Source organism: Osmerus eperlanus, chromosome 24 (assembly GCF_963692335.1).
Source record: "Osmerus eperlanus chromosome 24, fOsmEpe2.1, whole genome shotgun sequence".
In the NCBI taxonomy this organism is placed as follows: domain Eukaryota; kingdom Metazoa; phylum Chordata; class Actinopteri; order Osmeriformes; family Osmeridae; genus Osmerus; species Osmerus eperlanus.
The window spans coordinates 10,161,939-10,185,655 of NC_085041.1; the positions used below are offsets into that span (position 1 = coordinate 10,161,939).

The following is a 23,717-nucleotide window of genomic DNA, read 5'->3' on the forward strand; positions in this document are numbered from 1 at the left end:
ACTTGTCGGTGTTATTTTTTCATTCGAATTTGGATGGGTAGTTAATAACACATTATTCTGTGGTGTGGCGAACTAAAAACTCGTTTCCAGGTCCACTTTACAGGATCTTTAACACAGGCAAACGGTGCATAATCTAATTAGGTATGTGCTAATTTTCATAATATACCACAACAGATCTAAACGTTTGGTATAGCCAGGTGAAAATGTCTTGTAGAATCTTGTTGACATCTTACAGTAAATAATTATAGAGGCAAACAAATGTCACCATAAGACATTTTCACCTGGCTATACCCAACGTTTAGATCTGTTGTGGTATTTATGAAAATTAGCACATAATTAATTAGATTATGCACCGTTTGCCCATGTTATCAAACAATTTCAAAAAACTTGTGATACATTTTTTTTGTCTTGATGTAAGTAATCAACTCAGTAATTTTCATGGTGATATCTAAAGGTCTATATTTTTACCCTATTCACGTGAGAAAAAGAATGAATAGGCTATATTTGGGTATTTTTCGAAACTTTCCCCTAATGGGATTCTTCGTTTTTTTTTTCCTTACTCAGGACATATTGAGGATACAAAATCAGTTGAGTTTGTTTCTGCTGCAATTTATCCGACCTTTTTTCATAAAATGGCTTGTTTCTGAAGCTGCGGTCGCTTATTTGTCTCGCGATAGTTGGCAACCTTGATCACCAGAATTTCTGTTCAGCTGTCTGACTGTCTGGAAGGATTTACAGTGTGAGCCTTTAGCTTGTTAGATAGTCAATAAACATGGAGACGAAGTCGGGAAAGAGTTTCCGCGTGAGCGACGGGGACTGGATTTGTCCAGACAAAAAGTAAGCTACTAACAATCCGGGATTCTGAGGGGGTCAAATATCTAGCTAGCTAGTCGACCCATCTCTTTGGAAGCGAGTCAGGTAGCTAGAGCTAACGCTTCTTTTATGACATGGCGAGCTACAGTTCCACTACAGTAGTAGAATATTACTACGATGATGGCTCTAAATTGTTTTATTCCGTTGTATGCAGTAACTTGGCCAAGTAGCCATCCTTAAAATGTGGTTTGCTTATCACAGTACCTAGATTTTAAACTATTTCAAGTAATCGTCATATATCAGTCACACCGTGCCGAAGCTGAGGAAGCGATATGGTTATAATAGCCTAAAAGAAGCATGTTAGCTGTCTAGCTAGACGACTGTAGTAGACTAGCTGGCTAACACATCATCTGCGGGGCCTGTTTGTATGTACAGATTATGGGGCATATTATTTTCCAGGCCGATTCCAATTCAATTTACATTACTACTTGCCAATTAACCAGTAAACTTCGCTAGATTGCAAGATAGCCACCCCTTCTAAGTGAGCTTTCTATTTACGCTAGCTAGTTAGTCAAGCTAATTTCGACATAATCAATATAAGCAAGAGCCAAGCTAGTTAGCCTAGCACTGTCCTAAACGAAAACGTGACAAATTGTTAGTCTCATTCGCAACAATGTGGTTGTGGCTAGCGAATTACTTTATTGTTTATGTTGGAATTAAAATACATATATTATAACTTAAATAACCGAAAATTGCAATAATAGCAAACATACTGTGTAGAAAGTCCTTTTTGGGCCAGAGTGCAGCGGTGCAGCATAGAACGCTGTTTCTCGCGATGTCACCGGAATTTTCAGAAGCACCTCCATTTCTTTGCTTGGTAACTAGCACTACCAGCAAGAAATGTGGTGGGAAAGTCTGCATGTAGACACTTGTCCAGCTTCCTCTTCTACACAGAGTGCTTTGAGAATATGCGTTTCAATTTTTTTTCTTTCGTATTGACTGAACGGCAATAGTTTGTACCAATCAGTGTCCTATGAGGAACTACTGGCAGCAACGAGTATTATTCAAGTTAGGCAGTGATAGAACGAAGGTTCATCCAGTCACCTGCCCAGTATGTTTGTCAAGTGTCTGCTGTTTTCCAGTTTCCAAGGACAATTTTCCACTTGACTGTATAACAAATCATCTGCCCAATACATTTTTGTGGACGATACCGATATTGCAGAGACATTTAAAATTAAAATAAGTAGTAGGACATCTACACATTACACATTTATGCATTTAGCAGACACTTTTATCCAAAGCGACTTCCAAGAGAGAGCTTTACAAAAGTGCATAGGTCACTGATCATAAAAACGAGATAGCCCAAACATTGCGAGCAGCCAAAACATGAAGCATACATTGTGAAAACCAAATAAGTGCCAAAGGGAAGAACCATAAGAGCATGCAGTTAAACAAGTTACAATTAAACAACATGAAACTCAAAAGTGCAAGTGTACCTGTAGAACAGTTCAACAGTAAAAAACAACAACAAAAAAACACATACATGAGCTTTTATGACATCCCATTCTAAATCCATAGGTATTTATATGGAGTTGCACCTATAACAGCTTCCACTCTTCTGGAAAGGCTTGCTCTGTGGGAATATTTGCTTATTCACCCTGAAGAGCATTTGTGAGGTCAGACGGATGGATGAAAGGGCCTGGTTCACAATCGCCGTTTTTATTAATACCAAAGGTGTTCAAAAGGGTTGAGGCCAGGGCTCTGTGGGCCAGTCAAGTTTTTCCACACCAAACTCATCCTTGGATGAGTTTGGTGTGGAACCATGCCTGGTTGGAACCATGCCTTTATGAACCTTGCTTTGTGCACTGGGCCACAGTCATGCAAAATCAGAAAAGGGCCTTCCCCAAAATGTTGACACAAAGCTTGAAGCACAGTAACAATGTTACTCCTTACATTTTTATTTTTTATTTATGAGGTTATTTGTTGACTCTTGCCAATATTAAAAGTTTTAACAAGATGAGAGATAGCGAAGTGGTTAGTACTGTACTATAAAGCAAGAGGTTTCTGGTTCAAATCTGCCTGAAGGTGATACTTTTGATAAAAGTTTAACAACAAATTATCAAAGATATTTTTAAATTCATAATAGCCAAATGTTAGTGTACATGCATATGAAAATACAAAGACATTGTCACAAATGAGCATCTTTGTTCAATCATAACAATGTCATTGCTAGCTACAGGGTTCCCGCGGGGTCTTAAAAAGTCTAAAATTCGGAACTTTAAATTTAAGGCCTTAAAACGGCCATATTTTCATCCGAGGTCTTCAATTTCATTTAGTCAGGTCTAAAAAAGGTTTTACCCTCGTTCATTTCCAAAACCGCTGGCCGCAGAAAGTTATGACAAAGTAGCAAAAAAGTATTGAGTCGCAGCCTACAAAGCGGAGCTCTACAAACGAAACCAGCAGAACGCTGCCTTCAGAAGGTTGGTTCGGTGTGTTGTAGTTCTTTCTGGGGGATATTGGTGTTGGTATGTACACTGTGATAAAACTACAAATCCTGTTATAAATGCAATACCTGCCTGCGAAATATGTCTGCGCTTCCTCAGAGTTTGTTAAAGTTCGGCTACGTGTGGAAAATGGGAAAGTGTACTTTCAACGAGACATGGCTAGATCACAGCGATTTCTATGGAGTTAGATTAGTTTCATAATTCAAACAAACAAACGTAACAAGATTCACAAATGTATTTCATGATTCACAAATAAATGTAACGCGATTCACAAATAAATGACCCCATTACATTTGTTTGCAACTTGACGAACACAAGTTACAAATCGGAGAACACGAGTTACAAATCGGAGAACACGAGTTACAAATCGGAGAACACGAGTTACAAATCGGAGACGGAGAACACGAGTTACAAATCGGAGAACACAAGTTACAAATCCCTGCATTTGTGTGTGTGGATTTTTGGAACTTTCCTGACGCGCTTAGATTCACAAATGCATTTTTTTCAAAAAGAGGTTACTGTTTCACCAAAATACCATCATTCTACACCGAGTAGCCTAATATCAAGTTAGCGGTTTGCACTAATTATAGCAGAGATACCTCTGGAAAAGTTATCTATTATAATTATAACAAGCACACAGAACTGAGTGATGAACTGCTGGCGGCAGTGGATGGTCCAGGTGCGATCGGAGGATGAACAGCCAGCGGCGCGATGCTCGGTAAGGTTTCCGCGCTGCAAGAGAAGCCGTGTGTTGGTGAACCCCGTCTGTATCTGGTCCATGTTAAAACTGTCCGCCGTGAAATGGTCAGTGGCGCAGAGGCGGCTGTTGGAGTTTATCCGAAGCTTTCCATGAGCGTGGGTCTTCACAAAATCTATCCACCTATTTTTCCTTTCATTATCAACAGGGAACTTAAATGGCGTTGCAGCGCAGCTGGAGTTCTTGCATCCAGGGAAGATGCAGTTGCGGGTGGTGGGAGACATCATGAAGCTAGCTGATGTAAGCTACAATAACAGTACAGCAGGAGGAGCCATTCAGTGATCTGACGTAGATGGGGCGAAATGACGTAGATGGGGCATTTTTTGGCTCCGCCCATTAAAACCTGATCTGAAAACGGAAGAGAAACTGTTCTTCGGTCTAACTCCACATTTCAGTGCGACAAAGTTTTAGCGCTTTGCACATACTTTCAGGAACTCATTTCACACGTATATAATGTACTTAGAAGCAAAACATGGAATTTACTTTACAGGATCTTTAAAATGTCTTAAAAAGGTCTTAAATTTGACTTGCTGAAACCTGCAAGAACCTGTAGCTAGGGTAGAAAGCTGTACTTAGGCTATTTAAAGGGACAAAGTTTCCACATTCAATGCAGCCAATATTCCCGCCAGCAAAACCACCTTTTGTTTCATTGACTTCCTTTGCAGCTCACTTCCGTTGTGTTGTGGCTTTTGCACGGACACGTCTCGGCCACCGTTGAAACGTCATTTGGTGTGACAGAATTTTTTTGATTCTCACACCGTATGGGAAGACAAAAGTCATGTATTTATGTAGTGTGAAATCTGCTATTTGAGGAGTCAGTAACGTTTTAAATTCCTTCACAGAAAAGTCTTAAATAATATACAAATAGCATGACAGATTTATCTTCATTGTCACAGACTTGTTTTCATATAGTTGTGCAAAATTGTTATGCAAAATTATGAATAACACAATTCCCCCCCATAACTTGATTGACTTTTCCAATAAATACAAGTCAAACTTTTCTGTCATCCTTACAAAACTGTTTAAAAAGATGAGTTGAATTGTATCTCACATAATGCAACACTCAACAGTTTATTTTTTTGATATTCTGAGATAAAACACCTTTTGTGTCACACCATAGGACATCATGTCACACCAAAGGACAAATTCTAGTTATTGCATTAGAGGAAATGAGTTATGACATAACTATGTCTATAAATATGTAATTTGTATTAACAATACAAACAGTATCATGTACACAATGTTTTTAGAAAACAAAAAATTAACAACAAAATGAACTTTAATCATCAAATCATTCTTAATTTTATTAAATTGTGTTTTTGGGATCGGGCTGGGCAATATGGGTAAAAAATTATCAATATAGATGTTTATATTTCCATTCGATAACGATAATTAAGACGATAGACCACAGATCTGTAGTAGTAGCAAAATAAGTCTCTTTCCTCAACTTTTTCCCTACACTCGGCATAAATTTTAGGCAGCGCGGTGTGAGAGAAATGTTCGCGGCCAGGGAGCACGTACCTGGGGTCAAGTAAGCTTTTTAAAAACTTGCTTTTTATCAATACCTTGGCGCAAACTCACACTTTATGCATGTTCCAACGAGTGATTTTGCTTCAGGTGGTAAAAAAGGTTTGTCATATTACCGTCGTATTACCAACTGTTTGTTTACTACACAATTTGAACCGAATATTGCTCTGCTCTTTGTCGGATTACAAAAAGCCAAACCACTTCCAAATAACTGAAGAAGACAAACCCTTTTTATCAATAATCTTTTCATTGGAAGTTGCTCCCTCGCCATGGCTATCACTGCCACTGTTTTCGGCAATAAGACTCATTTTCCGTGGTTAACATTAACTACTCCACTTAAGGTGCTCAGTATATTTTAGTGAGCGTAGTCTACCATTTCTCCGCAACTTCCTGCTGCATCATAGAAATTAAATGGACTGCTGTTCCTAATTATTCTCTATCGACATTATCAATATTATTGAAAATGAATTAATGTTACGATATCTTTATTACGATATACGATATCAGGCTAGGCAGAGGTATACAACTGAGCTAGAGGCAATGGCTGAGAAACAGCAGTTCCTGAATTTTCAGTTAAAAGACGAAAAAGAAATCAGACATAGTTGAAAAGGCTACCACCAAAAATAAATATTAATTGGCAGGAAGTAAAATCAGTCACTGGTGTTGCTTTTCCACGGTAACGTTACCGCAGCCAGCTGTTTATAGCTTACCAGTAACAGGTTAAAACTATTAACCTATAGAATTACTCAATACTAATACCAACTGTTAGCTTGAAAGTAGTGAGAACTAATAATTGCCATGTTTATGTTCATTATGATAGTTCAGTCAAGACACTCGGTTGGACTTTGGCGGATTGGATGTACTGTATACATGGGGAAGGCTACCTGCCTTGATAATGAAGCAGGGAGCAACGAGTGAAATCCCTCGACGGGAGCACAGACAGACATGGGGGAGACCATTGTTGTGTGTGTTCTTACATGTGAATGCGACATGGGGTAATTTGTGGAAAAAAAGATTCTGCTCTCTCAAAAGCTCCCTCGCTCTCTCTCTCCCTGCAGTTCTTTAGTCAGGCAGTGCGTTCATGTGTTTTGTGGGAATGGCTTTGAAGGAAGGGGGTGAGATATTATGGTTTGAATTGTTTGGAATCGAAGCAAAAATAGCTAACTTTGCACAATTTACCGCCACAACCTTTAATGATCATGCTATTCCTCACTAACCTGTCACGAGCAACTAGCAAGACATATTTGCATGCATTTCCATAATTATGGAATTATTTACTTAATAATATATACTTTAGGGGTATCCAGTGTTTCCTCTAAGATTTTTTTTTGCAGTGGGGGCAGGTCTGTCCGACACCCCCCCCCCCCACGGCCGAAACAAAGTGCTGAGCCTATATTTCGGAGCAGGTTAATGTAATAGTCTAATAGCTAATGTAATATTGCACATATTTTTGTCCTATTTCCCCCAAAGAAATAAAGTTAGGCTACTTACAGTCATAAAGTATGTTCTAAATGCCAATGCTGCCAATTAATAATTGACGTTATTGTAAATGGTCAGTAGCCTATCGATTAAGGGGCCACTCGGAAGCATGTACGCTGTCTGCTTCATTTGATCTTGATAAGCTAAGCATTCTGTAGCTAATAATAACAATATACCCACTATTTATTAATTAAAACTACTTCAGCATAATAATGCAGCAATCGCTATCGAATCGACATGTGCAATTTCGCTAGCAGGGGAAGAATAGCCTACAAACAACGAAAATCACCAGTTAACTTAATTTAAATTAGCAAGAACTATAATACAATAACTGCCTTAAATTAACTGACAACATAAGTTAAACGACTTACAGTTCTCAAGGACGCACACACGCAATCTCAACTGCGCTGTGAAGCGCGTGTCCGTGCAATCCTCCGATACGCTTTCTAACAATCACTGCTGATAGACGGCCTAAAATTTTGTACAGTCCTATTTCTGATACCGTGGCGGCAGAAATTTTGCCGTGGCGGGCCGCCACGGAAAAATCAACATAGCGGAAACACTGGGTATCACACCAAAGGACAGCTAAACTTAACACTTTCAGTGTGACATAAAAAGTCACATGAATAATTCTGAGATAAAAACTTTTGATGTGAACATGTTAAGCTGTATAGGGGTCTTCAGTAACATGTCCTTGTTTCGGGTCCTTCAACTAAATAAAGTTGTCTGTGGAATTGCCCGTTGTTATATCAGGATATGGCGTCACACCGTAGGACATAGTTTTCAGTGACAAATTGTATCAAGTTCCAAAACTTAAAAAAATATGTGGATGACGGAAATGACCCTCCGGTTCTAAAATGACAAAACACAGACGATGCCCATTTTTTGAAGCACCATTAGCGACGATGCCAGTGTTAGCAGCATCGGTGCTGCGCCTCTTCCGGAACTTATGGGGGCAGTATACGCTTCAGAGTGTTCCAGTACTTACATTCAGAAGTAAGGCACGAAGAAGTGGAACTTCTTTGGTATCTTTTCAAGATACCAAAGACCGTGGTATCGAAATTGTGAATTGTTATTTTACTGGTATTGGCACCGACTACTGAAGTTCTAAATAATTCCTTTGTTAATAATTTGTTACACAGAACTTTATTATATTAAATAATATTAATCAAAAAAGAATCACACGCCCAACCCAAAATACACACATTTAACACCCCTATACAAAATTCACATCCCATTCAGTCCTATCTGCCAGAAACGGAAGAATAGAAATGAGTTCCCTTATCCTGAGACCTGCTTTCTTACCTGCCTGTTTCTACATCTGTTTGTCCACCCTCACCTGTTGCTTCAGCTGGCTCTCTCACAGCAGCATGTTGGATGCTGTCCTCCTCTCCTGCTCTTTCTTCAATGCCTAACAAATCTATCACTTTCTCTCCCTGACCCTGTCTTTCTGCTTGAGCAGCACTGGTTGAAGCCTGAAAATAATTCTGCGGAAATTGTGGGGCGTAGTAGTTACTGCACTCAGTGTTTCCCACAGATTAGAAAGCTATTTGTGGCGGGGGGGGGAGGGGGAGGGTCGAAATAATTCACAAAATCAACAACAACAAACAAATAATTTCTGCATATGCAGGTAGCGACGCTAGTGCTAAATAACTATTTAACTGGTCGGCTCCATGACGCCGGGTAAGTAGCTAGCTCCTGAGACTTCTCACCAAAAGAACGAAGGTGAACCTTCGATTATGTCCGTAGGTACCTAGCGAAAAGTAGCCTCAACTTTCCTTGACCTTAGCTACGGCACTAATGCTGAAGGCTCGCTGATATAGCTGTCGGTCTTACTAGAACGGCGTAGGTATGCATCGTTGCTAACGTGTGCTGACGTTGTGATTGTGCTTATGTGACGGAGGGAGAGCAGGGAAAGGAAATGCAGCTGAACGAATACGCTGCGTGTTTTTACCTAAATAGTGTAATTTTTGGGGGGGACAAAACACAATATGTGGCGGCCGGTGTTGATTCTGTGGCGCACCGCCACGAATTAGTCTATGTGTGGGAAACACTGGCACTACTACAGAAGTGTAGTAGTTAGCTAGCTCTACAATTTACCGGGGCTAGGTCTGATTCGAGGAGAAAAACGGAGCTGCCAGCTGTAGGTATGGTAGCAACGCTAGTGCTAAATAACTATTTAGCTGGTCGGTTCCATGACGCCAGTAAGTAGGGCACGTGAGATTGCTCACCAAAAGAACAAAGAGGAACCCACTCTTCTAGCAGATTAAGACATGTTACTTTTCGCTAGGTACCTATGAACATCTACTTTCCTAGACTTTTAGCTATGGTACTAAGGCTGAGGGCTCGCTGATATCGCTGTCTGTCTAGAACGGCGTATCTATGCGTCGTTGCTAACGTGTGCTGACGTTGTGACTGTCTGAATACAGAGACGCGTGAGTGACCGAGAGACGGAGGGAGAGAAGGGAAAGGAAATGCAGCTGAAGGAATACGCTGCGTGTTTTAAATAGCGTAAATAACATTTTAAAAATAATAACGAAACGCAATAAGTGGCAGCCGGTGTTGATTCTGTGGCGCACTGCCACAAATTAGTCTGTGTGGGAAACACTAATGTGTCTCGTGGAAAAACCAATATCGCACTCGCACGGTTGTAGTTCATTTTCTCATTGGCGGCCCAGATTCTCTGGGCGGGCAAAGCAGAGAAAGGGGAGGTAACCTTTCCTCGTATGACGACATAAGAGGCGGAGAAGAATATCCAGGGCTTGGTTTACACCGATCAACATTTCTAGCCACTGGGGGACCAAAGGCAGGCTAGGGGAACTAATATTAATATTAAATCACCTCCTAAAGTGACATTTTCATGTCATAGGACCTTTTTAAAACAAAAAAAAATGTTTGCACTACATGGACAATGTCTGTATCAAAATGTTCATCTTGGTCCCGAAAGCGTTGCTTGTATCGGATGGAAGGTTCTCATTGTTTCCCACAGAATTTGATTCCATTTGTGGTGATAGGCAGGGGCGGAGCCAGACGTTGTCAACATTAGGGACTTAAGCCAAATCCCAATACCCTGTCTTACCCCTACCCCTTACCCCTAGCCCTTAGTTTTGTGCGTTCCCGTGAGAGTAAGTTGTGTCCCAATACTCTTTTTGATCGAGGGGTAGGGCCAAGACAAAGGGGTATACACCCCTTAAAACCAAGTGTTTTCGGGAGCTTACTTGAAACCAAGGCGTATGTGAATACTGTAGGGGTGGAACGGTACACTAAAGTCACGGTTCGGTTCATACCGCGGTTCAGACATCACGGTTTGGTACAACGGAGGGAAAAGCAAAACAAACCAGGTTCCTCTACGAGTGAATACGGCGCATTGAAGATGACATGTAAATTCCGATTGCGTCAGTATATAATATATATGTATATGTAATATATAAATCACAAGAATAAACAGTAAAAATACAAATTTATTAAATAAAATGATTTAATAAAAATGTTTAAGTTTGAATTTTGGCAGGGTAGGCAGTGCCTATACCTTGCCTACCCAGACTGCACGTCACTGCTCACAACTGCTGAAAAACGTTGACACACAGTGCTCATCATATCCACCACTGTCTCGCCTGTACTACTGTAACTGAATGGGAAACCGAAGTTTTCCCAAACTTGCAATCTTAAAAAGGCCGGCGGGTCCTCTATCTCTCGTGGGTCGCCACCATTCGCCATACTCGTCCTTAGTGCTGCTAGCTAGCCTATCTCTGACTCACGGCGGGCCAATCAGAGCTTCAGAGCTACAGATTAGATGTCCCGAAAGAACACGAGTATCTAACAGTAGTTCCGCATTACATTAATTAATTTTTTATTTTTATACCGTGTATTCTCCGTGTAATTTCATGCACCGAACCGTGACGCCCGTACCGTACGGTTCGGTACGAATACATGTACTGTTCCACCCCTACTACAATCCCATTCTGAAAAATACACTGACTGACAGACAGACAGAGACTCCTGGCATTATTAGAGATATATTATCAATGATAGCCCCGCCTCAAAGACTTGTCTGCTGGACTAAAAGGAAGTCAAAGTTCCAAATATAAATTATTTAACAAAAAGAGAATTTTTACAGGGAAAAGTGCAATATTATTGTTTAGCTAATTTATGATTTTTATTTATTTATTCAGATACAATATATTTAATATCAATGTAGTATTGTTTAAACCCAAGTTATACTACCCAAGTTATGAGTTGCACCCAAACCTGGCTGTTCTCTTGTTTACAGTAAAAACTTTTTTTTTTAGGTGTGGAAATGTGAATTTTGCGAGAAGAACAAGCTGCAACAGATGTGGCAGAGGTAGGTACTTTCTTTACTAAGCTTTGAGATTCCATGAGTAGCTTTTTAGCTATGTGTATTCTGACATGTTAGTTTATGGCAACTCTGCACACCCTTACCTGTTTACCAAAAACAATTGTCTTCAGCTAGAATTGTGACCATTTGTTTGATTTTTTTTTATTTATTGACAAATTGCCGTATTAAAGGGGATAAATGATTCAGGATTGCTTTTTCTCATGTTATTAAATCGAGACACCACTTGGTTACGTATATCGATGTCTCCAAGCAAGTAGTGTTATGCACTGATATCAAACGGGCAGCATTTTGGTTGGCCCCACCAAATCTAACTCCAAGGTTTTTTGAAAAGTTGTCAGCCCTGCATTTATGGTACTCTGGATTATCTGGCTGCCATTGTTGCCGGTTGCGCAGTATTCACATACCCCTTGGTTTCAAGTAAGCTCCCGAAAACACTTGGTTTTAAGGGGTATGTACCCCTACCCCTTAGCCCTACCCCTCGATCAAAACGAGTATTAGGATAGCCCTTACTCTTACGTGAACGCGCTAAACTAAGGGGATTGGGAAGGGGTAAGGGGTAGGGGTAAGACAGATAATTGGGATTCGGCCTAAGCCTAACAACCTTATTTGCGCATAAGTGGTGTCATGACGGTGGTTATCAGCCTGTTAACTCAACTCAGGTTTTTCCAGTCTAGTTACAGATGTATGCTCCTCATTGGGTGTGCTTGCCTTTGACAAGGCACAACCTATATTCTCTCATATATATTGGGTGTGCTTGCCATCTGCACACGTTAGCATCGAACCATAGATACAACATACTAGTAAGACTGAGAGCGATATCAGCGAGCTCTCAGAATTATTACCATAGCTAAAAGTCTAGGAAAGTTGAGGCTACTTTTCGTTAGGTATCTAATATGTATTAATCTGCTAGACCAGTGGGCTCCCCTTCGTTCTTTTGGTTAGCAGTCTCACAAGCTCTACTTACCGGCGTCATGGAGCCGAGCAGCTAAATACTTATTGGGTGTGCTTTGCCTTCGGCAAGGGCACAACCTTTGTTCTCTCACATATATATTATTTATTATTGTTTATTTTCGCCCCCCTAAGGATCAGTCAATATTTGGACTACATACACAACGGCGGTGTCAAAAGGTTCGTCTTGTTAGCGATTGCGTTGGTTGTATTTTTATTTACGTTCCGTTGCATGGTTTAAGTAGAAATTGCGTTTTTGTGGTGAAAAGTGAAGCTAACGGTGGCTAATTTGCTAGCCACAGTCACTGACGTTACTAACGTCACTACGTCACTAACGTCACGAAAACACGCGTGACTACCTTTGGCAGAACATTCGTTTCGCATCTGTTAACTTGGGGGATAGCTAGGCTAACTATAGCTTTACTGCAAGGCAGCTGCAGAAACGCCACAAGCAAAGAGGCCAGGGTGATAACTATTTACTCATTTTACTTTGTGATGTGAAACACAATTGTGAAATGTAATGTACAATATTAGCTGATATTATTAAGGAAGTAGGCCCACATCTACTTTCGGAAACGGTAGTCTACTATTTCACTGAAGCATTAGCATGACATTAGCCTCTGTTGCCCGGGCAACACATACTACAGTGGTCTATGATGCATCTGTTTTCAATCGTTAAAATAAACATTCCTCACAAATACATAATTTACGTAGAATTTACCGGGGCAGCTTCTCCACACAGGGCTATATCGCATTTTGCGTTGTTACTGACAATGATCGCTACCAGTGAGCTTTTTATGAATGAGCGATTTTCCACTAAATAAATGTCAAGCTTATTTACGTTTTTGGGTGCATTTTTCAGTTAGCAGATGGTAATGTTTGAATTGCGATTCCATCTTCTACTGCCGGTAACGTCGTAGAATAATCTTCAAAGGGGGTTCTTTATTAATGAATGAATGCAATATGAGTAGGCTAAATGCCTGAAAATATCACGAGAAGGGAAAACTTAAAAGGACGTTTAAGTCATAGAGATTAGGTCAATTTTTACACCGGTCTGCCAAATTTATTTGTTGATTCAGCTATGAGGCTGCCTCTTGCAGGGGAAATGAGAAGACGTCATATTTCATTCTACACTTAACTCGTATTTTGAGTTGTAAATGAGCAGCAAAAAAAAGATGCTTTTAAATCTATGTAATCTTTATAAATAATAATTAGGCCCTATGCATTTTTATATAAAATATACAGAAATTAGTTGTAAAAATGTCATTAAAAAACGGACCCCTGTGCAACCGACGCAAGCAAGCACACCCTACAATTTCCCCAGAAATTGTACCCTCTCTAGTTTAGCTTTGTTATCTAGCTAGTATATCACTGTGTTTGCGCAGTTGCCCCGCAAGTATCATGCCGTCGTGTGGGACTGATCGACAAGCACATCATACATTTAACCAATTTAAGACTGGCATGTACAGTAAGTAATGTATTTAAACTCAAACTTGTGTCATGCGTTGCTCTTCCTCTGATCTGTAGCAGCATCGTTGCACGGTTTATGATTATATTACAGTAAGTAAAATAATACGTACATAAGTCTGGCTCAGTACATAAATGAAGTGAACACCATTTTGCTCCCTGCATACATCTACAGCTGACACAAAATACAGCCCAGGCTGGCGTTATCGCAGGAAACGTGGTAGAAATGCACCCTAACTCGTCCCTCAATTTTTGCACTACATTGACGTTCTGTGTCAAAATGTTTGTCTTGGTCACGATTGAGTTACCTGTATTGTGTGCAGGACACACTTATTAGTGGTATCTTGCTTCCAACTTTGGTTTTGACAACCCAGTCATTTGGAGCAGATAAACATCTAAAAACATGCAGGGCTACAGTAGGCCCAAGGACCAGGATCAATGCCTAGGATTGAGAGAGGCTGATGTAGAGAGTATTAGACAAGCTGACGAAGTTGAATGCGCTTTTACCTTCTTACAACACGGATAGCTGGTCAGATGAGCCCCGAGTCTTCAGAAAAGGATGTTACTGACAATGATCGCTTCCAGTAAACTTGTTATATTAGCCAGTTTTCCTTAAATCAATTTTGGGGGCATATTTTCAGTTTGCAGATGGTACTAGAATTGCGATTCCAGTGAAGATACTGCCAGTGATAACGTTGTTAGAATCATTTTGTTTCATGCAATAGAGAGAATGTAAACAAATATCACTAGAAGGAAAAAAACTTGAGGGAAGTCCTGCCTGACTGAGCCAAAATTCAGAAAATTCTATTTGGTGCTAGAATATATTAATATTTACAGGAAATTTCATATTAAATCATACACCTGAACTGTTTATACCATATTGAAGAGAAGAAATGGTCTTTCCCACAGATTAGAAAGCAATTTGTGGTGGGAGGGGGGGGGGGGGCAAAATAATTCCTTCGTTAATAATTAGTTACACAGAACTTTATTATATTCAATAATATTAATCCAAAATGAATCACACACCCAACCCAAAACACACACTTTTAACACCCTATACAAAATTCACACCCCATTCAAGTCCTATCTGCCAGAAATGGCAGAATAGAAATTAGTTCCCTTATCCTGAGACCTGCTTTCTTACCTGCCTGTTTCTACATCTGTTTGTCCACCTCACCTGTTGCTTCAGCTGGCTTTCTCACAGCAGCATGTTGGATGCTGTCCTCCTCTCCTGCTCTTTCTTCAATGCCTAACGAATCTATCACTTTCTCTCCCTGACCCTGTCTTTCTGCTTGAGCAGCACTGGTTGAAGCCTGAAAATATTTCTGGGGAAATTGCAGGGTGTAGTAGTTACTGCACTACTACAGAAGTGTAGTAGTTAGCTAGCTCTACAATTTATCGGGGCTAGGTCTGAATCTAGGAGAAAAACGGAGCTGCCAGCTGTAGGTATATGCAGGTAGCTGGTGCTAAATAACTATTTAGCTGGTCGGCTCCATGACGCTGGTAAGTAGGGCACGTGAGATTTCTCACCAAAAGAACAAAGAGGAACCCACTTGTCTAGCAGATTAAGACATGTTCAGAGGTACCTAGCGAAAAGTAACCTCAACTTTCCTAGACTTTTAGCTATGGTACTAATGCTGAGGGCTCGCTGATATTGCTGTCTGTCTAGAACGGCGTATCTATGCATCGTTGCTAACGTGTGCTGATGTTGTGACTGTGTGTCTGTAGGCCTATGTGAGAGAGACGCGTGAGTGACCGAAAGACGGAGGGAGAGCAGGGAAAGGAAATGCAGCTGAACGAATACGCTGCGTGTTTTAAATAGCGTAAACAACATTTTAAAAAAGATTAACGAAACGCAATACGTGGCGGCCGGTGTTGATTCTGTGGCACACTGCCACAAATTAGTGTGGGAAATGTGTGGGAAACACTGAAATAGGGCTTTCTAATGATATACAAATATGTATGGTTATTTAAGGCAAATCATCCTTTATCACAATTTAACGCAGCAATTCTTTACACAAATCTTCTCCGTCCGCCATACTTCATCAGACGACTTTATTTTCAACCTCTTTTATTACAAGATACAGGAAAACTTGGAACATATGAAACACTTATGTGGGCAATATAGAACAGCAGATATATAAAAAATAAATAAAATAAAAACAAGTTCCCCTCCCACAAAACTGGCTCACGCTAGCTGGCTATACTCCTCTCCATAACTAAAAAGGTTTGACCACAATCGACCAAATTGGCCAAACAAGGTATAGATATTTAGCTTAAAGGGTACATAGTGTAGCTAACTAATGTTTATTTAGCAAATTTCACAAAATCGAGGTAATACAGTACTACTGTCAGTAGCTGCCTGTCTTTTGATGCAACTGTTTCAACTATGTGAGGCTGCCAGAGAGCCTATCACCATTACCTCTTGCACTAAGGGAAATAAGAGAACCCTGTTTCATTCTACTCTTCACTCTTAGTATTTTCAAGTGTAAATGAGCAGAAACAAATGTATGCTTTTTAATCTATGCAATCTTCATAAATAGGCTAATAAGTATGCATTTGCATAATTATTTAAAATATGTAGAAGTATTTGTTGTAACATTTATTAATTATTAGTAATAAAACTGACCCATCTGCAACGGATGCAAGCACACAATTTCCTCAGAAATGTTACCCTCTAGTTTAATTTGAGGTTTCTGGCGTGCGGCAAGATGCAACATGATATGTTGCGTGATTGGTGTATTATAAATGTTTGCTATAGGGAGTAGTATAACACTAAGAATGTGAGACTAATCATGCATGTATTGGGTGTGTTTGCCTTTGATCCTTATTGTGTTGCTTGTATCTCCATGAATGTTCTGTGCGCGGTTTAGGAGGAATTTAAGTTTTTATGTCAAAGTGAAGCTAACGGTAGGTAACTAGCTAGCCACAGTCACTCTGAAAGAACTTCAGTGTCACCTTTTCAAAATAGACCATCACCATGCATGTACTCCAAATTGTTCAAGAACAGCTTTCAATTTACTTTGGGTATGCCTTGTTTAGGCATTTTAGGAGAATTTGACAGGATTGTTAAGAGGTTATTAATTAGGTTTAGATAATGGTAGAGAACCGTTTTACACTTCGGTGTTTTACACTTCATGAACAGCGCTCTACTCTAACTTTTACAGTACATGCGCTCCTAAATGAAGAAATCTAGGACCAGAGTGAAAAAAATAACATATTACATACACATTAATACTGTGTGTGCGCGTGTCCTAAGGGACATCTGTGGAATATGGAAAGCCACGTGTCAAAACCTGTAATATAGCGTTTTCATTCAGACGACACATTTTGTCATCTTAAGACTACAGAAATGGCCATCATAACATGGCCGTTTTGAACGTCTTAAGACGTTTAGACCACCTTCCAATTGGTTGGTGTCAACATACCCACCCCTTTTTGACATTGGTACCAACATACGCACCCCCTTTTTGACGGGTCTGCTTTGGGATGTACGTAGGCCTACGTTGTGATCATGTGGGCTCTTACGTAGATTACGTGCACATGCGATATAGGGATGGGCGTGATTAATCGGATATCCTAAAATAAGTTAGTATTAGAATACTGTTTTCTAATACTTATGAGCATAGTTGAATAAATAAAAAAGTTTTTACTTTAATGTAAAAACGTTAAATTAAATATGCTTTCCATGTGTCGTGAATTCTAATAGTTGTGTCGTTAGAAATTATGAAAACGGTAGGCTAGTATACGTGACCCTGCGTTCTGCTGCGAGTCTCCTGTCATTTCATTTGGCGCTCCAAAAAAATAAATGGAAAATGGCTAGTAAGCGGAGCGATGGGTGGAGGTATTTCAATGAAGTTGATGACCAAAAGACAATTCCCTCAGTGAAGTTTGGCTAGCAACAGCAGCTAGCTTGCTCGTAGCACAATTTACCGGGGTCAGCTTCTCAACGCAGGGCTCTAGACTGAAGCCAAATTGTCGCATTTTGTTACTGACAATGATCGCTTCCAGCAAACTTCTTTTGAATTAGCCATTTCCCCCTAAATAAATGTCAAGCTTATTTACGTTTTTGGGGGCATATTTTGAGTTAGCAGATGGTACTGTTTGAATCGTGATTCCATCTGAAATACTGCCGGTGACAACTGTTACAATAGCTTGTTTCAAAGGGGGTTCTTAGTGAATTAATGCAAGATGAGTAGGCTAAATGCTTGAAAATATCACTAGAGGGAAAAACTTTAGGGGACAGTTGGACCACTCTGCAACCGACGCAAGCAAGCACAACCTACAATTTCCCCAGAAATTGTACCCTCTCTAGTTCTATGTAGTTGTTGTAGTTGTCTAGGTGATGTTTTATGTAGCGCCATGGTCCTGGAAGAACGTTGTTTTGTTTCATTGTGTACTGTAAGTATATGATTGAATGACAATAAAAGCCAGTCATGCCTTGTCATGACAACAGACCCAGAAATCTAAAGCCCATCATGATCCTGGATGTCCATAGTGGATCTTGTGTATATGTTCATGTCCTAAAAGTACATCACACTAGGGCTGTCCCCGACTAAGATTTTCTTTGGTCGACCAAGACTCGACTAGCACTTCTGAAAATTGACGGATCAAAATGTGAAACTTTTTTTTCTATAAATGTCACAATGTTTTTCATCAAACCATTTTGTGTGATGTTTTACCTCACTGTTTTAAGAGATAATATGAAAGAAATACATATGTAAGAAGGGAGATTGACAACTAAACAAACATAAATGTACAAACATTTTCCCGATATGACTCGATGTGGCTGCTGGACATTCCAGATTCAGCCGCTATAAGCCATTACTAATAATAAGCCTCATGTCACCAGTCCTGTTGTTACCGAATGCCGATATAATACAAAAAATACAAAAAATATTGTTTTATACATACATATTTTTTTAACATGCAAATCAGCGCGCTATTCACTGCCTGAAAAAGTGCAGCATGCGAACTTACGTAGAAGCCGAGTGGGGAACGGTGCAACAGAGAAAGATTGTGTTGTCTTGGCCGGAGAAGATAATGTCATTCGATTTGGATGTGATTCTTATAATAGGCATATTCATTTTTCAACCCAGTGCATGTTAGCATGAGCGAAGTAGGCCAACTTATGGTTTTCAGGTGGTAGGCTACATCATATTCAACGTCGAACTATGAAAAATAAATCGTTGTTGGCAGAGTTTGCATTCAACGTTTTTTGAGTCACCCGGTACTTTTTAAATGTAAATGTACTGTAAATTAAATGCTGCCATACCACAGATTTATTTGCCATTTTGCCTAATAACACCGACAAAGTAGGCTATGGCAGAGTTTGTAGTTCGGCAGCCAATTTTGCTCGTGCCGTGTGCAAAAAAACAAACAAAACAAAGCACAGATTAAGGAAAGGGAAAACAATAGCACATTTTCTTTTAAATATCTATATTTTTTGAGTTGATTTATTTGTCTTAAATAATATAATCTACAATTTCTGTAGAACATTTCTTTAATTCTGCAATGGTGACACAAGCGGGAATCAGAAAAACCTTAGTCGACCAAGAGCATATCGACCAGAAAATCGACTAGTCGACTGAGTGGGGACAGCCCTACATCACACAACACTTTACTCCAAACCTGTGCTGTAGCTTTGGCCTTTAGCCTACCCTTGCACAGCATCAAGGATTTAAAAAATGTATCTCTTCATCGGTCAATTGACTTATCGCAAGCTATCCGTCAAGCTTTCGGTCGTTAAGGCGCAAAATGCCATATGGAACATACAATTACGATAGCAAGTACCGCCGGAGTTTAGAGAGGAGTCAATTTTCCCATTTCCACAGCCCAAAATCCAAGAGTAAAACAGTGGTATGCCTCATTCTCAGCTGAATATTTTAAAGATTATGAGTGTTTCAACGTACTGTGTTACTATTGTACTCTCTAAAGCCCTATGCTAGCTACCTATTAGATGTGAGATTACATTCGCAAAACTGGATAAAAAAATTATGGTTACTATTTACTAGTACGATTAGGCCTACTTCTAATATTATCTTAATAGTAGCTAGCTTTTAGAGTTACTTTTACTAACAAACTAAACTAACCGCTGTAAAGTTAAGCTAGATAGAGATACAGCGGCCAGGTAGGTACAGAAGCTAATGTAATGTTGTCAACTGACGCTGTATCTAGCCACTACTACTAGTATGATAATATTAGCAGTAGTTAATAATACTAGCAAGTAATCATTTTTAAAATCCAGTTTTGCGAATATTATCTAACATAGCGTGAGCTTTAGCTAGACCAGGACAACAGATTACTAGCCAGCTACACTCCAACAGTACGTATTTAGCTCTAGTAAGCGGGTCTGTGCTGGAAACTTCACATTGCTATGACAACAGACGTACAATTAGTTATTTTTCTGCTGCTCAACAACGAAAACGGAGATTGCCAAAGTAACGTAAAGTCGCTAGATTTGTCGCTCGTTGCTAGATACGATTTTTTGTCGCTAGGGAAGGTAAAATGCACTCGTCACGCACAAAGAGGTGGATGCAAAAAAGCTACAATTCCAGTCTGAGCAGAAAACGCTTAATAATGATTTTTGTTGTCAAGACAATTTAAGATTACTGTTCCTTGTTCAGATTATTCTTGCTCTGCTAATCAGCTCTGCCAACTGCAAAAGAGAATAAAATAATATGTCCGCAGCAGTCTCACATCCTCACGCCTTTCAGACCTGATCTTCATTTCAACATAAGGCCCAGAGCTTCAGCAGTATGATCCATCATCAACTGTGGAGGGGTGGCTGAAGTCAAGTGGCAAAAGAAAGCCATTTGCTATACAATGGTAGATTGAATCCATATGCAACATAAAGACTAATTCAGACACATTCAGTGTACATAGGCCCAAAATGTCTTTCACATTCCCACACTTTTTCTTTTTGTACAATTAATGTCAACCAACAGTAGTAAACAGTTTTTTTAAATAAAAAAAATCTAGCTTCAATACAATTCCTAATCGGGTAACAAAATGTCAGTGTAGTAGTCGTTTCTTGTGTGTGCGCATGTGTCATGCCATTACCCATCTGTAGTATCAATTTTGAAACTGCAATTCCTTCACTCGCTTATGACAACTGACAAATGCCGTTACCACTGTTCTTTCTGGACACTCACGAAACTGCAGCCTTGATCTTTCCGATCCAAGCGCTGTCTTTCTGGCTATTTTTTTCAGATATTGTTCAACAGACAGCGGATTTAAAAATTCGTGAAAAATGTTTTGTGTATTTTTATGGATTTGTTATTTTCTTATCTTATACTCCTCGTTGTTTCAAACAAACATTTAACAGAAAAGACAAACTTATACAATTTCCTCACTTTTTCTTTAACTTCACTTTCCTCACATAAAAGAGAAGTCAGGATTCAAATTCTACATAGAAAACACCACATCAGATTATGTATTTACTAGTGGTGGGCATAGATTTTTTTTTAATCTAGATTAATCTCACTATAATCTTGGTATTAATCTAGATTAAAATTACTCATTTGAATTCCGCCGAAGGCATTCAGAATGTGTGCTACCCAAATAATGACTAAAAGTCTTTGAGAACGGGTTTCTCAAGCCAGGTGGCCCATTTAGACCAGGGGCTCATCTCCTGTTTCCAAAATGCATCACAAACTGCTTGAGAAAGCTGTTCTACTATGATAATTGGTGATGAAAAAAAAAAAGACTAAATGTAAAATAAATTATGTTCAATAAGATTTAGCCTACTTGTGTTTATTAACTGTTAATTAGATTAGTTAGCTTGGCTGATAGAGCTGTGCTGACGGGCTTGCCTCGGTTGCACTCAAACATCGTAGTTTGACGACGACTCTTCCCCTGCGCTACATCAGTGCTTGGCCCGCATCTTCCGCATTAGCTAAGGGATGCTTTGCGTTTAGGTGGTATTTGAGACTGGAAGAACTCCTAAACTAATTCCGCATAGCACAAGGTGCAAACAACCTTAGTCTTGTCGAGGTTTCCATTGGGAAGCTTCTTAACCCTTGTGTTATCTTCGGGTCATTCTGACCCATCAGTCATTGTGACCCACCGTCGTATTGCGACAAATTTACCGCATACAAAGACAAAGTGAAGCATTTTCTTTTAACAGCTAGGCTGTCTCAGACCCCCCACATTGCAAAGGTTAAAAGAAAATTATTTTAATTTGTTTTTGTATTGGGTAAAATTGGGTAAACACAACGATGGTTCGTTATGAACCTTTGGGTCATGTGACCCGAAGGCAGCACGAGGGTTAAAAATAAATTTTCCCTGAAGCAAACCAGGCGGCTTCATAGCTGCATCCATGTTAGCACGTCACGTTTGATGTGATAATTTCATACACAAGGCATACACACAGGTTCGAAGACTCGTTCTCGCCCCCTACAGTGCAATTCGGCTAAGTATACATCCGTGCTAAAATATCAAGGTGAAAGTCATCATAGCTTGCGTAGTATAGACCCAGCTCCCAACCCAATTTTGAGAATAGATTAACGGCGATATTTTTTTTAACGCCCGATAAGAGTCTCACGTTAACGCAGCACGTTAACGCCGATAACGGCCCATCACTACTATTTACACATGCATCCAAATCCTGGTCGGCAATCTGCAACTCGCCCATTTGGTTAGGATTTATTAACAAATGTTTGCCATGCATTTGTCTACCACCAGACTTAGAATTAGTCATAACACACACATCTCAGTAGCAATAAACTCATGCAGAACTTGTAACCCCTAATGGGATTCAAGATCCTTTGTACGACTTCAACGCAACAGGCCTCGAACCCTTTAAAATATATTAGTATACTTTTTAGTAATTATAGGACTTCAATAGACCTACATGGCTCATACAATTCCCTAAAATATCGCAATAACATGTATTTGTGAGAAAGAAAGAAAATTCGGTAACTAGATATGACCATTTCAACCAATCCATTCACAGATCAGGATCCACTGTGAGTTTTGAGAACATTCCACATTACACTTAGTCATTTAGCAGACGCTCTTATCCAGAGCGACTTACAGTAAGTACAGGGACATTCCCCTGAGGCAAGTAGGGTGAAGTGCCCAAGGACACAACGTCATTTGGTTGGCATAGCCGGGAATCGAACTAGCAACCTTCTGATTACTAGCCCTATTCCCTAACCACTCAGCCATCTGACTCCCATATTACCCACACATTACCCATACACTCATCCACACACCCATGGATGGACAACCATATGCACTATGCATATAACAACTGGCCCAGCAAGGGCGACCAAAGTTTGGGAAAGACACAATTGTCCCCACCAATATTTTGTTAATTTTCAAAAAAAATATTTTGCACAATATATTTGCAAAACTCATTCGTATTATTATCTATAATATGTTCTTTTCCCTGAAAAGTGAAAAATACATTTCCAAGTTAACCAATGCGCCTGCGAGACAAGATGATGTTATTTCATTGGCTGAAGTGTCAGTCAGTCACTTTGTGAATCGTGACTTGCAGAAAGAGAGCTGGCAGTAGTCTGACACGCTAAGCTACTAAATACGCCAGGAAATAATAAAGCCTCATATTAGTATTTCGTTTGGTCTCAGCATTGATATTTTTTGACACTTTTGTGCTTTTGTAGATAAAATGTCAACCCAAAAAGAAGAGACCACCCAGAGAGTAAGTAGCTATCAAGAAGGTCGTTGTTAGTTAGCTAGTAGGAAAACTACCCACACAGTGCAAACCTGCTAGCCTTACATCGCCATGCATTCTACAATGGAAACATGTTTTGAAAGTTGTTAGTGTAGTAGAGCATGTCACTTTTGCTTGTATTAAATCTATCCCTAGCGTCTGCAATCTTTCGACAAGTGTGTTAGC

At 39.7% G+C, this 23,717-nt stretch overlaps 1 protein-coding gene across 3 annotated transcripts in view; it reads left to right on the forward strand.

Moving 5' to 3' along the window:
- Nucleotides 1-673: 673 nt before the first annotated feature.
- Nucleotides 674-23,717, forward strand: part of zranb2 (zinc finger, RAN-binding domain containing 2) — a 28,138-nt gene continuing 5,094 nt past the window's right edge. Inside the window, exons 1-2 of one of the 3 annotated variants that reach the window (XM_062450507.1) lie at nt 674-837; nt 11,370-11,422. In XM_062450507.1, coding sequence (XP_062306491.1) covers nt 773-837; nt 11,370-11,422 — 118 coding nt within the window. In that variant the 5' untranslated portion in view covers nt 674-772. The remainder of the gene's footprint in view (nt 838-11,369; nt 11,423-23,717) is intronic. The other 2 variants (XM_062450506.1, XM_062450508.1) reach the window with 2 other exon arrangements.